Source organism: Elgaria multicarinata, chromosome 19, assembly GCF_023053635.1.
Source record: "Elgaria multicarinata webbii isolate HBS135686 ecotype San Diego chromosome 19, rElgMul1.1.pri, whole genome shotgun sequence".
NCBI lineage: Eukaryota > Metazoa > Chordata > Lepidosauria > Squamata > Anguidae > Elgaria > Elgaria multicarinata.
The window spans coordinates 18405202-18419135 of record NC_086189.1 but is presented as its reverse complement, the minus strand read 5'-3'; the positions used below and the strand labels follow the sequence as shown (position 1 = coordinate 18419135).

The 13934-nt window shown below is 45.9% G+C and overlaps 1 protein-coding gene across 2 annotated transcripts; it reads right to left on the bottom strand.

The window, feature by feature from the left end:
- Positions 1 to 5240: 5240 nt before the first annotated feature.
- SET (SET nuclear proto-oncogene) lies at positions 5241 to 13276 on the bottom strand. 2 transcript variants are annotated; one of them, XM_063144526.1, is made up of 8 exons: positions 12855 to 13276; positions 10430 to 10487; positions 9497 to 9639; positions 8988 to 9091; positions 8736 to 8849; positions 6959 to 7129; positions 6776 to 6866; positions 5241 to 6169 (listed from the first exon to the last, which is right to left on the bottom strand). In XM_063144526.1, the coding sequence occupies exons 1-8, from the start codon at positions 12925 to 12927 to the stop codon at positions 6162 to 6164; spliced, it is 762 nt and encodes a 253-aa protein (XP_063000596.1). In that variant the 5' UTR covers positions 12928 to 13276; the 3' UTR covers positions 5241 to 6161. The 2 variants fall into 2 exon arrangements, with proteins under 2 accessions (XP_063000596.1, XP_063000595.1); XM_063144525.1 differs by having other exon boundaries at positions 6720 to 6866; positions 12855 to 13274.
- Between the last annotated feature and the right edge of the window lie 658 nt (positions 13277 to 13934).

Here is a 13934-nt window from a genome sequence, read left to right as displayed (position 1 = left end):
ATTCCCCAAGCAGCATGCAAGCCCCTCCAAGGGGATCCCACGCCCTCTGCTGGCCGTCACCGGATCCCGGACTATAGATCCAAAAAGAACCCGCCAGGAGTTCCTTATGCCCCCCACAACTCCAAAACTGGCTGGGTTTGTGTGTGTGTGTGTGTGGGGGGGTGGCCTTCTCCTTAAAAAGTCACATATTAATCCCTTTCCTCCAAACCCAGACTCCAAGATGTCCCAATCAAAAATGAGAGTTGTCTCAGCAAAACTATGGTTGCTTGGTTATAAATTACTTCTGGTAAACAGCATCCAGACAGTAAAAGAGTAGCAACGGGGAATACAATTATCTCATGCCAGCCAAACAGAGAAGCCCCTCAGAAGAGGAAATAGAAAAGCAGGTAACAACTCTCCAGATTAAAAAGAGTTTAACAGGTGCTCCTGGTGGGTTTAAGAAACCAGGAAGAGATCAGCGAGGTTTAAAGGGACGGCATTTGCATTCGGTAATGTTATGACATTACTTTATCAAAAGCCATTTTTTAAATCACTTTTTAGGGCAGCGTCTACCCAGTGACACGTCCCAAAACCAGAGCAGCATTAAAAGGATAGACCTGGGGTGAAAAATATCTCAGGAGAAGCCGTGCACATTCTGGTGTCCAGACGCAGCTTTTAATTTTAAAATTATATTATTACATTTGTATCACGCTTTTTTCTTATTGCACGGAGCCCAAGGCAGCTCACATGGTCCTCTTCCTGTCTGTTTTATCCTCACAACAACAACCCTGCGAGGTAGGTTAGGCTGAGAGTCAGTGACTGGCCCAGAGTATCCTGTGAGCTTCACGGCCCAGCAGAGCCTAGAACCCGGGTCACCCCAGTTGCAGTTGAACACTCTAACCACTACACTACACTACCTCTCTCTGGCAGTTGTAGGCTGGATGAGGGATTCATGAAACTGAATCCTGATAAGACAGAGATCCGAGGGGTTCTTTCCAATGTTAGTCCTACTTAGAGTAAACCCATTGGAATGAATGGAGGTGGGGGTTGGATTATTTACTACTTTTGGGTGGGAGTTGCGCTCCCTCTGAAGGGACAGGTGTGACGGGGTGCTCTTGGGTCCACCTTTGTCACTGGAGGCCCAGGTACTGGGAAGTTACCTGGTAACAGGAAAGAGGAAGTAAGCCACTGTCTAAAATGGTGCCTACCACCAACAGGTTTTGTATATAAAAAAAACAGTTCAGCATATATATTTTTTAAAAAATGTATTGCCCTCGCTACAGGACATTTCTCACAACAACCCTGCGAGGTAGGCCCACAGCCACCCAGTAAACTTGCTCAGCTATGAGATGGGAATCCGCCTCTCATTCCACTCCTCCGCAGTGCGTTCTCTGGGGGATTAAAGTGCAGAGAATGGTCCTGCAACAACAACCGCATCATTTGCGCTCACTTCAATTTTTAAACCCCGCACGATAATTATAGCGACGAGATCATGGGTCAAGCAGGTGAAATTGCCGGCCTTTTAATTTAAGCAACGGATTTGTGCCCTCGGCATGTCGCCGCATACCTAGTCCATAACAGCGGTTGAGTCGTCTTAGAACGTTCATTCAGCGCTGTGCAGAACCAAAGAAACCGTCCAGAAATATAACCGGGGTGCCAGCAAGGCAGTGCGGTGTAGTGGTTAGAGTCTTGCAATGAGACTCAGGAGAGCTGGGTTCTAGTCCTCTCACTCAACCACGAAGCCCACTGGATGACTTTGGGCCTGTCACTGACTCTCAGCTTAACCTACCTTGTAGGGCTGTTGTGAAGATGAGAGAGGAGAGTCATGGAGAATCCGCCTTGGGCGTGAAGGAAATGGGATGATATAATAAACCAGAGTGGCCAAATTTTGAAGTGTGACAGTGAGGAGAGTCCAAAAATTCAGGGAGTTGTGTTGACAAGGATAAATCAACCAGTGTCAGCAGTTTTCATTTCTCCCAGAGCTGTTCTTTTGCAAAAAGAATGGGTCTTAATCGCCCATTCAAGACCCAGCCAACTCAAAATACTCTGCATCACAAAAAGGAACAAAAGATTTCAACTAGGGAAATCCATTTCCCTCCAGCTACTGTGGGGATGGCAGCTAAACTCAAAAGGATCAGGGAAATTTGGGGCAGAGGGTGAGGAGCAGATGATGACAGGGTCCCTGCTGAAAGGGCCGGAGCTGTATCCCTGTGGACCATGACTACACAACACCACTGCAAAGCACCCTCAAAGTATCATCTCAGGAGAAGTGTTGGGACCCAGCTGGCCTGAAAGAGAGTCCCTCTGTTCTGATCAACATTGGGGGGTTGCTGGTGGTTTGGGGGCCCAATGCCAACTAAAATGGCCCAGGGGCTGGAGCATCTCCTCTGTGGGGGAAGGTTACAACAGCTGGCGTTGTTTACTTTGGAAAAAAGTCAAGGGGAGGCGTACAAAATGATGCATGTTGTGGAGAATGTGGATAGGGAAACATTTTTCTCCCTCTCCCATAATACTAGAACCCACTGGGGTCATTTCCCAGGAAGCTGATGGGTGGGAGATTCAGGACAGAGAAAAGGAAGGACTTCTTCACACAGCAGAGTTAAATTATGGAACTCACGATCACAAGATGTAGTGATGGCCACTGATTCAGATGGCTTTAGAAGGGGGTTGGATCCTGAGAAGGCTATCAAGGGCAACTGGTCCTGATGGCTATGGGCTACCTCCAGTATGAGGAGAGTCTATATATACGACTTGCTGCGGAACATGGGTGGGAGGGTGCTGTTGCACCATGTCCTGCTTGTGGCTCCCTGGTTGATAGCTGGTTGGTCACTGTGGAAACATTGCTGGCTCTTGTGTTTGACACAACAGGGCTCTTGTGTTCTTGACTTCTGGCCAGTCACTGACTCTCAGCCCACCTACCTCACAGGGTTGTTATGAGGATAAAATGTAGAGGAAGACCATGTAAATTCCCTTGCAAGAAAAAAAGGTGGGATCCTTTGCCATCTTCTCGAGTGCAAAAGTGGAAAACAGGTGGCTATTTCCCACCCTTTCAATTCATGGGAATGTGGAACCCAGAGCACATCTGCAGTTATATCTATTACGCAGAAAGTTGAAGGAAACATGGTCTCCAACTGCCCCCATTTTAAGCTGCAGCTGAGGAGTTAAATTTTTGATCTTGCCCACATCAAAACCTACTTTTGCCCACAGCAAAACCTCCCTTGATTAACTTTGTGCATCAGGAGTGTGATCAAAACACCTGCATTCTGAAATGGTGGCATAAAATTCAACCAGCTTCTTCTAAAAAGTAGAATAACTTAAGCTGGTTCGAAGAGTTTCCCCCCAGGATTGTAGTCATGTACATCTGGACTGCACCAGGTTAGGAATGGATCTACCCATACAGAATGCTGAAGTATCAGTCTGCATTATTCTCGTGTGTGTGTATACAACCTACAGGCACATCTGACCCATGTGTTAAGAACTCAGGAACCCCTCCCCACAAATACCCTGCCTATGGAATGCCAAAGGGAGGGTGAAAGGAGTGACTGGAAGATGGTATTAAAAAGGGGTAGAGAACCCCCCCCCGCCTCAGGGGACGGGAGAGCTGCCCACAGAAATTAATGTTACTGCATCTTGGACTGAGAAAAAAACTGAACAAGACATTGAGGACTGAGCATGCTGAGCTGTCAGGAATTCAGAGAAGGAATGAAACAGAGCAGAGACTGGGTCATACTGCAACACTTGGCTACAGGAAGTCACCTGTTCTTCGTAATATGCTAGGAAGCCTGTAGAATCCCCCCTCCTCGCTCACATACATACACCCGAGTACCGCGTTGTGGGTCTCAGTTTGTGGCTTGCTTCCACTTTTCTTTGCAGGCTCAGTCTGCCTCAGATAGTTAATCCTGTCCATAGAGGCCTGTGGAAATGTTAATCCTAGCAAAATTTACAACTCAAAAGGTACTCAATGCCATAAATGTTTACTTGGGAATAAAGTCATCGGGTCTTTATTGCAGTTTTGGACTGCTACTTAGTCATCTTCGTTTCCAGTGATTTCAAGAGCTTCAACATAAACAATGGTCACTATTAAGTAGTCAACACTGAACAAGGGAAGTTATCCTGAAAAGATTCCAAGCTAAAGGGAGTTGAAGTAGCTTTCTGTATTACACTTAAGCCTGTTAAAAAGTAAAGTGTAACAATTTAATCACACTTTTTAGCACAGGATGCACTGAATTAGCAATGATTTGGCATCTGTCCTTCACAAGCCTATACATATTTTCCTTTATAACATTATACAAATTATTACCAAGTGCAGTTTGAACATTGCTTGTACAGTTAAATCCATAGTTGCATACACATCACTTGCTTAATGTGAGTAGATTTAGTTAACAGTCTCAATATGAAGATTAATCTTCTTTTAAATATATTACCTAAAAGGGTTAGTCAGCTGGGCTAATTTGTAAATAAACTCAACGCTCAATTGTGACAGTAAAGCTATTTTGCACCATTACCTGAAGACTAGACTATACAGAAATATTAAACAAAGAACATGGGCGTCTATTTGCTTAAAGGTGGAACAGTGAAAATTCTGCAAATGCCACCTGGAATTAAAAGGTACTGCAAGACAAGTATTAATCCAAATTCACGCACGATCCATTCCCCAGGGAAATAAAAACATTCCATTCAACCAACTCTGAAGGAGAACCCACTAAGAAGTGCCAATCCAGTGATTATCTTTATTGATACCAATAGATGAAGTTACATAATTCCTCCTACAATGAAGATCATTTCCCAAGTATCACTCTACCAGATCTCAGACCAAGGCCCTTGGAAACAAACCAATCTCTCTACCTGGCCCAAAAACGGGCTGGAAGTCTCAATGCAATGATAACCAAATTCTGGAGAGGTGAGCTGACAATGGTTATCCGTTGATATGGAATTTGCAACACTTCCCTACATTGGTTGAGGGAAAAGCAGCAAGCACCAAATCACTTCGAAAAAGATGGAAATCGCACTGATGAGCAAATGTCTCTTCTATCTAAACCCGAATCCCGTCAGAGATGTGTGCATGAGGGACTTGCTTTGGAGAGGGAGGATCCCTTCAAGGTTTTTATGTACAAGTGACATTTTTTTTGCTATTTTCTTCCTCGTCATCTAGTATCAATCTTAATGGTTCTAAGTTATATGCTGAGAAACCAAACTAAAGGGTATGAGTCAGAAGCAAGCTTTCTTTCTTTTTTCCCTTTCAGTGAAGACTATCAGCCCCCTTGTGTACACATTAAGTTTTATTGTAACAAAGCAACTTGTACACTTTTAACGTTTAAAACTGAGCGTCTTTCTTTTCCAGTGAAACAAAAACGGAAAAAAAAATAGTTGAAAAAACAAAACAAGGAACAAAATTACAAGAGAATGTAAATTCCAAATAAGATTCTAAAGGTTCTGCAGATTTCTCCATCAAGTGGCAGGGCTCGACTGTAATCATTAGAGGAGAGGATTTATTTTAAAAGTGTCGTCTTAAACTGCAAGGATGTTTGTTAAACATCACGATTAAACATGCCAAAGGAGAAGGAAGCCATGTTTTGTCAAAATGCCCATTTAACCCACCCCACGTCTGAAACCCACCCCCTGCTTACCCTGTCTATAACCCCCCCCCCATATTTTTTTTTAGCTTTTTCATTTTTTATTTAAACAAGAGAAGTAGACAGATACATGTTGGTAAATGCTAACTGTCCATATTCACATAGAGACACAGTGTAATCTCTGAGCCCAATATACAGAGAAAGAAGGAAAAAGCTAGATTCTATGCACTACTACACAGGGGCCTAGCACGCCTCAGCTTCCGGCCAACTGAAGAGAGCAGAAGGTTCTCTTTCTTCCCCACGGAACACGGTGTGTTGATTCCATAACAGTTTATTTTTGTTTCAAAACAGAAGGATAAAAAAATTGAAATGCTTAGAGATTCTTTTCTGCTGTATTCTGCGCAAGGTATTTTCTCCAAAATCACTTGTGAACCATGGTGAAGAGGAGAGGGGGAAAAAGACCTCAGGAGAACAAGGTGACTGAGCACAGAAAGGAAGGGGGGGGCGGGAAGGGGACAGACAGCAACTTGCTCCCAGGGCCTGGAGGGGGAGGGAAAGGGGCAGGGAGGGGGGGGGTTGGAATCTGTCAGTGTTCAGTCATCTTCTCCTTCATCCTCCTGTTGAAAGAAAAGCAACACTTCAAAATATTGCTAAGTGTTTTATCAAGTTAATCCAAATTTAACGTCCACAGCTTTAGTCACTATGCTGTTACGCTTCAGGAAGTGCTCTGCAATTCCTCCTTCCTACTCTAGAAAAGACTACATAAAGCAAAGGTGGAAATCCTAGCTTTTAACCGTTTCGGACTTAATTGCAAAGCTACCTTAAACAACCCCTGGAGTCGGTACCAAGTATTTAGAAGCAAGGTGCAAATCTTTCACACACACGTTTAGCAACTTAGCGCACTTCTACTTTGGGGCTGATTAAGTTTTTTGAAGTAGCCAAAAAGTCAAGAGCTGCACTGCTTATGGCAACCTTCCCTCAACCCAGATCCTCCAGATGTGTTGGCTAGGGGCAATACTGGCTGGGAATTATGGGAATTGCAGTCCAACACATCTGTAGGCAGCCAGGACAAAGAAAGGCAGGTTTATGCCTGATTATGATCTTCATAAAGCTATTTACAAGCCATTAAGACTTGTAATTTGAAGAGTGAATCTTTTAAGTTCTAACCTCTCCTTCTTCTCCCTCATCATCATCTTCATCTTCCTCCCCCTCATCTTCGTCACCTTCCTCATCGATGTCCTCCAAGCCTTCTTCTTCTTCATCGTCATCATCATCCTCTTCTCCTTCACCTTCTTCATCATCCATATCAGGAACCTTGTTGGACACACACTGAAGTTAGTATAATTATCTCAAGCCCGCCATAAATGTCTTTCCACAACTGTGATGAAAACACTGAGGACACTTACCAAGTAGTACTGCAAAGGATTTGGCCAGATGTCATCCTTTATGACCTCTCCTAATTCGTCAGCTCCTGCATCAGAATGGTCAGTGAACCAGGTGAAGAAGCTTTCTGGTTCTTCGTGCTGCCTCTTTCTGCTGGCCTTGTTCTGTGTCTGGCTTGACCGCTTTGTCAGATCCTTGGGGAGGGAAGGAGACAAAAGAAATCAGCACTTTCATCTGAAAGTGTGGAATTAATAAGAACATCCATTTTCACCTGCATGGTGGCAAAAAGTATTTGATCCACATTGATCTACAAGCTTCAAGCCACCTATTGACTCAGTTATGGAACGCTACTTTAAAGGTGTCAACCTGAGTCCTCCAAACTCCCTGAATAGACAACACATGCTATTATACTACATTATAATTTGGCATATCAAGCTACTTGCAATGCCCTCCCCTCAGCCCCAGCTGTTTCAGGAACAAAATGGCTATTTAGAAAAACAACACTAACTCTTCCTTGGGCATGAGAAAGTAGTTAGTCCCGGACAATATGAAGTAGTCCCAGACAATATGAAGTAGTCCCACTAATACTCTGACACAGTGGTCCAGAAAGGACAGCACAGAGGTCCACACATTGCTTCATATTAGGATCATCCTACGGTAATACCAAACAAGGCCATTAAGTAATATTTTAAGCTTGGGTGGGCAAATTTATGGCCCATCAGGTGTTTTGGCCCAAAACTCCTACTAGCTCTACCCAGCATAGCCAATAAGGGTGTGTTTGTGTGTGTTTCATGGGAGTTGCAAGCCAAGGGTAGAGAAAACTAACTTTCTCAGAGCTATAATCAGGATTAGTTCTAGCTAACTTTATTAAAATATTGGAACCCCCTGGCCAAAAAGCAACCCCTCCTCCCCGATTTGCCCTTGTTAACGTGAAACTTCAGATAATACCAGGCCAATAGTAAAAGTCTTACAATGAGTCAGTAAAACTTGATTTTTAAGGCCTTTTATAAGAGGTACACAGGGAACAATGTGGTGTAGTGGCTACAGCATAGGACTAGGACAGTTCAGTTTCAACACATACACGCCATGAAATGGACTAGGTGAACTTGGGCCGGTCACATTCTTTCACAGCTTAACTCCATCACACAGGGTCGTTGCAGAGATAAAGTAGAACTCTTTGTAGGAAAGGGCTGGATTTAAGTGTATTTAAGTGTATTTAAGAATAATATCATTGCTCTTTCTGGACTAAGGATCTCACTTCACAGCACGCAACTACATTATAATTTGACATTTGCTGTGAGAACATTTAGGGGCAAACTCACTGCCTCCCCCAAAGTAGTTTTGACCTTTTTTAAGGCAAGGTTTGATTAAAACGGAGCCTCATGTGGCGCAGAGTGGTAAAGCAGCAGTTTCTGCAGCTGAAACTCTCCCCACGGCCTGAGTTCGATCCGAGGTCGGTAAAATGAGTACCCAGTTAGCTGGGGGGAAGGTAATAATGGCTGGGGAAGGCAACGGCAAACCACCCCGCTATAAGGCCTGCCAAGAAAATGTCAGCGAAAGCTGGCGTCCCTCCAAGAGTCAGTAATGACTCAGTGCTTGCACGAGAGGTTCCTTTCCTTTCCTTGATTAAAACATAGAACCTAAAATTCCCTATGGTGCCGCAATCTTACTCCACTTCACCCATGTTGGGAAGAAACATCCTAGCTAGAGAAGATGGCGACACTAGTGGCTAGAAACTCAAAAGGAAATCAAAGTGTCAGTTTCAGAGAGTGATTTTAAAACGCAACAACAGCTACATACCTTCCCAGATTTCCATTTGATTTCACTGGATTTTGACGACGGGTCTCCACTCTCATTCAGGTGAAACTCTTTGGAGAGCATCTTATTTTCAAAATATGGATTCTCATCAAAACACTGCAGTCAAGAAAAAAACATTTAAGAATCTAGACAGTTTGAACTCTATACTCTGTGTAATGAATAATCAGGGGCATGAAATAGTTCTCCCAGCCATCCAAAGGACGCGTAAGAAAGGTGAAGAGCACCTATACTTACAAAATCTATTCTGTAACCTGATTTGATGTCTTCAAACTCCATCACCTCAACTCTGATCAAATAATGCAGCGCTTCTTCATCTTCTTCCCCCAACAGTGCAGATACTAAGACATAATTATGAAATATCAAATCACAAATTTGTTTCGCAATCATCATGACTTCCCATGTAAGTTTTGCCCTCCTGTAAAATATATGCTTGTTTCAGAATGCTTGTAATAAACGTAAAAATTATCACCTGGCCATGCCATAAAACAAGCAAAACTTTTAGACAGCCTCAGTTCTACTAAATTATTCTTGACTGATTCTAGAATGTTGACGCCTAAACGCAACACACAATTATGGAAATAGTAGTTAGCACCTTGGAATTTGATTTAGGGCTTTGTGTTACAGAAAAGTATACCTAGATTGCGTTTTACATGTTGCAGATACGACACTGAATGCTGTAAATCACATCAGTGACTAGGTTTCCGCAGGAAATACACTTAGAAAAAAACATGAGTTTAACATACCTTGTGGGTGGTTGACAAATGTTGTTACCCAAAAATTTGGGATTTTGGCGATCAATTCTGACCTCTTCTGGAAGAATGGTTGGCGGAGTTTGTTGTATTTCTGTTCTACTTTCAAGATTTCCTCACTGGCTTGTTCATTCAGTCTGTAGCAAAGACAAGAGCCAAACTAAGCATGGGGATCTGAACTCTTAAGGGCAACGTGGAATTCTGGAGTAGATTTAGGGGTGATCCTATGCATGCTTAGGCAGGAAAAAAATATCCTACAACTCCCAGAATTTCCCAGGCAGCTTAAATTGCATCCTTAACTAGTTAGAATGCTGAAGGAAGGTAAACCAAAAAAGTAAGGTTTAATCCGATTTCAAATGAACTTCATCTTCATCTGATATGCTTCAACCCTCTAAACGAAAAAAGTTCATAAGTTCAGCAGTGCAGTTGTGTACGCTGCACATTTGATCACTGACATTAGGAGTGTGCAAAAAGAATTAAGAATGAATCAAATGAGCTCGCATTCTTATGTGTGAAACAAATGCAAAATTGAAAGTAATATGCATGGAAAAAAGTCCACCCCCTTCCCACACACACTTAGCTGGCATCACTGCTTAAGCAGTCTCTGCTCACAGAACAGAGGGTCTCTGCCCAAAACGTTAAGTATCAAGAACATAAACATTTCTTAAAAATATTTATTGTTAACAACTGTTTATTTCTCAGTTATGTTTATTAACACTTTAACTCATCTTATGTTGATAAATTCTGCATTACTATCAGTTAGCCAATAACTCTCTTCATTACCAATGATTAAACAAAGCTCAAAAGAACTTTTATCATCAACTACATGTAGTTACCATCTAACTACATCTAACCATCAACTACATCTATCAGTTGTGGTTATTTGTTAATGTCTTCTAAAGAAGGAACAACAACATATGGAGTTACCTGTCTATTTCATTCTGTACTTCATCAATATGTTCGATTGCTTCCTGTTGCTCTTTGTCTGGGGGGAAAAAGTGTACCAGTCAAATCTCTAAGAAAGCCTTCAATTAACACAATACAAGACAAGTAATGTTTTGATTATTATTATGAACTTAATAAATGTTGTTTCTGAATTTGCAGAGTTTCTGTTTTGCATAATTGCTCAGACTCTGGATCCACAGCAAGGATTTGAACATGTTCAACTAAGTTGGATCTCAAGACTGAAGCGTACTATTTGCTTCCGTAGGCTGCAATCCTAAACACACTTAATAGAGTGTTAACTCATCAGAATATTTAATTTATTATTGCATTTATATCCCGCCTTTTTCCTGCAAGGAACCCAAGGCGGTGTACATAATCCTCCTCCTCTCCACTTTATCCTCACAACAACCCTGTGAGGTGGGTTGGGCTGAGAGCCTGTGACTGGCCCAAAGTTACCCAGTGGGTTTCCATGGCAGAGTGGGGACTAGAACCAGGATCTCTCGACTTCCAGTCCCAACACTCTAGCCACTATACCACACTGGCTCTCCATACTTATTTCTGAGTAAACCAACTAAGGACTGGACTATCAAGGTTTTAATGCAAAATTTGGAAGAATTTGAGTTCGATGGGCAAGAGGAGTTGCTCTAGCATGTTCATGAGCTAGTTTTCATCAGTACTGATTTCACTGCTACATTTTAGCCTAGCAGGCTCAGCAAAGATGGTTATTTCCCTCGTTATATGGATTTCCCACCTTGCAGATCATACTGATTTAAAAGACAGAAAATAAGCTTTAAAACAGCATTGAGAGTCTGCTCAGTTAAATACATTTAAAGAAACCCAATCAGTGCACTGAACTGGAAAAAAAGCATACCTGTACTAATTTTTAAGGGAATTTTAAAAAAGAAACCAAAAGATCCAGCAACGATCATACCGCAGCAACTTTTCGTTCAAGAGACTTTGCTTATCTGGCGTGTTTTAGGTTGGAGGGAAGTCGGCGGGAAGTAGGCATTTAAAAGCAGCCATTTAAAAAGCCAGAAGGCGCGAGTGAGGGGACACCCCCCTTTCCAATACACAAACAATTAACTAGGGCTGAAATCCTTTATGTATTTACTTGGGAACAAATTGTCTACTTCCGAGTGGACCATCCGGTTGCACGCAAAGAGGCAGAATTGCAATCACCTTTAGAGCTCGTGGTACCAGTAAAACTTTCTGAAGAGGGCAGGCGGGGCGGAGGAGGAAGGAACACGTGCGCCGAGGGACGCGCGCGGGACCCCATTTGCACACTTGCACAGCGCGATTTAAGTGTGTGTGTGTGGGGGGTGAGGAGAAGAGAGGGGGGTTTAAAAGCCCCGATTCTCTCTCCCTCCCTCTCTTTCACACACGGAGGATTGCAATCGCCACTTCTTCCTAAAAGAGTTTTTAATTATTTTTTTGCAAGCCACGGAGTGGAGTTAACTCTTTCTCGTATCAATGATATAAAGAAGGGCGTCACGTTGCAAACTCCCCGCCAAAAAAAAAAAAAAAAAAAAAAAAGGGAACCGAGCCTTTTTAGGGAAAGTGGATGGGTGCAAAATAATCGCACATGGCGATGGGGAAAAGTTGTCGCCCCCAAAGAGAATTGATTGGGGGGGGGTTGTCTGCTTGTAAAAGGGGGTGGTGGAAAGCATATCCAGGGCTCGCACGTGGTGCTGGCTGGAAGTTGCAAAGCCCCAGACTGCATTTGGGAAAAGCACCCAGAGAGCCCCCCTCTATTCACATACAGAGAGAGAGAGAAACGAATATTTTACATAATCCTAAACCTGCCCTCCCAAACGCGCTTTCCTTCCATGCAAAACCTCCCCCCACACCACCACCAAAAAAGGGGAAAAATAAAACTAAGAAAACTAAGAACTCTGTACGTGCAGCCTTAAAAGCAGCCACGCGGCTTTGCGAAGCAATCATGGCGGCAACGTTAAAGAAGCAGCAGCAGCAGCAGGAGGAGGAGGGGGGGGAAATGCCATTCCCCTCCTATTGCGCGCGCGTGGGAAGCGGCGGGAGCGCGCGGGGCGCCTCTCTCCCTCTCTTGCAGGCGTATCTGTCTGTATCTGCCGAGAGGGAGAGGTGGGCCTTGCCTTTTGGCGGGGCGGGGAGCGGGCGCCGGAGCGCGCGGGAGACAAAAGGGGCGCCGAACATGGCCTCCGCCTCGCCTGGCTCCGCCGCGGCCTGCACATCCGGCCCAAGCCCCCCGCGCGCTTCCCTTCCCGCCTCCGGTGGCTGAGAAGATGGCGGCGGCCGAGCCGAGACCCCCGCGCGCCTGTGGCGGCGGCGGCGGCGTGTCTGCGTTTCTCGCGCCCGCCCGCCCGCCTCGCTCGCTCTGGGCCTGGCTCCTCGCCCGCCCGCCCGCTCTCCTCCTCCTCCTCCGCCTCACCTGAGATCTCGTCGGCCCCGTCGTGGTTGGAGTTGAGCTCCTTCTTGCTGACTTTGGCCGCCGGCGCCGACATGATGGAGGGGAGGGGATGGAGGCCCGGGAAGGAAGGAAGGAAGGAGGGAGGGGGAAGGCAGGCAGGCAGGCAGGCAGAGAGCGCGCGCGACGGAGCCTCGCCTCGCCTCACACCACACCGCCGGGGCGCCCAGCTGCCGCCGCCGCCGCCTCCTGGCCGCCGCCGCTGCTCCGCCTCCTGCTGCTCCTGCTCCTCCTGGCCGCCTCACGGGCCCGCCTCGCCTCGCCTCGCCCGGGACCGGGGTGCGCAGTGGTAGTGGCGGCGGCGGCGGCAGAAGAGCCCGCGCTCCCCTCACGCGATCTCCGCACCAGCGAGAGCGAGCCGCCGCCTCCTCCTCCGCTGCTGCTGCTGCTGCTGCTGGCGGTGGCGAGGGGCGAGTGAGCTCTGCGCAGGCGCACAAAAGCTCTCCGCTCCCGCCTCCCCGCCCTCCTCCACTAGAGGGATCGCTGGGCGCCTGCGCAGAAGGGGGAAGGCCTCGCTTTTCTCCTTTCTTTTTTTTGTTGTTGTTTGTTAACCCCCTCTTCCTCCCTGTGTCTGCCTCCCGCTCAGGGCGCGCGGAGGTGTGTGCGTTTCGCTGTGCAACTGCGCACGCGCAGAAGCGTCTCTCTGAATTGAGTTGAGCGCGCGGGGGGGAGGGGGAAGCGTCCCCCCGCCTCCCTCTGAGAAAGCGCGTGGGGAGGAGGGCGATTGCGCGTGCGCGGAAATGTCCCTCCGCCTCCCTCTGAGTGAGCGCGTGGGGGGGGAGTCCGATTGCACATGCGCAGAAGCGACCCTTTACCTCCTCACCTCTCCTGAGGGAGGCTGGTGAAGGCGCTGCGCAGGCGCAGAACTCCTGGGATACAGCAAGAACGCGCAAGTGCACAGGCTCAGTTTTATCCCCCCCCCCGCTCCTCTCCACCAGAGGGTGTAAGGGGTGGGGGGGATAAAGCTCGTTGACTGCACCGCCGTGTCTCTTCTCATCGGGTACAGAGACTGACGTCAGCGTGCAAACTCCCGCCTCCCCATCG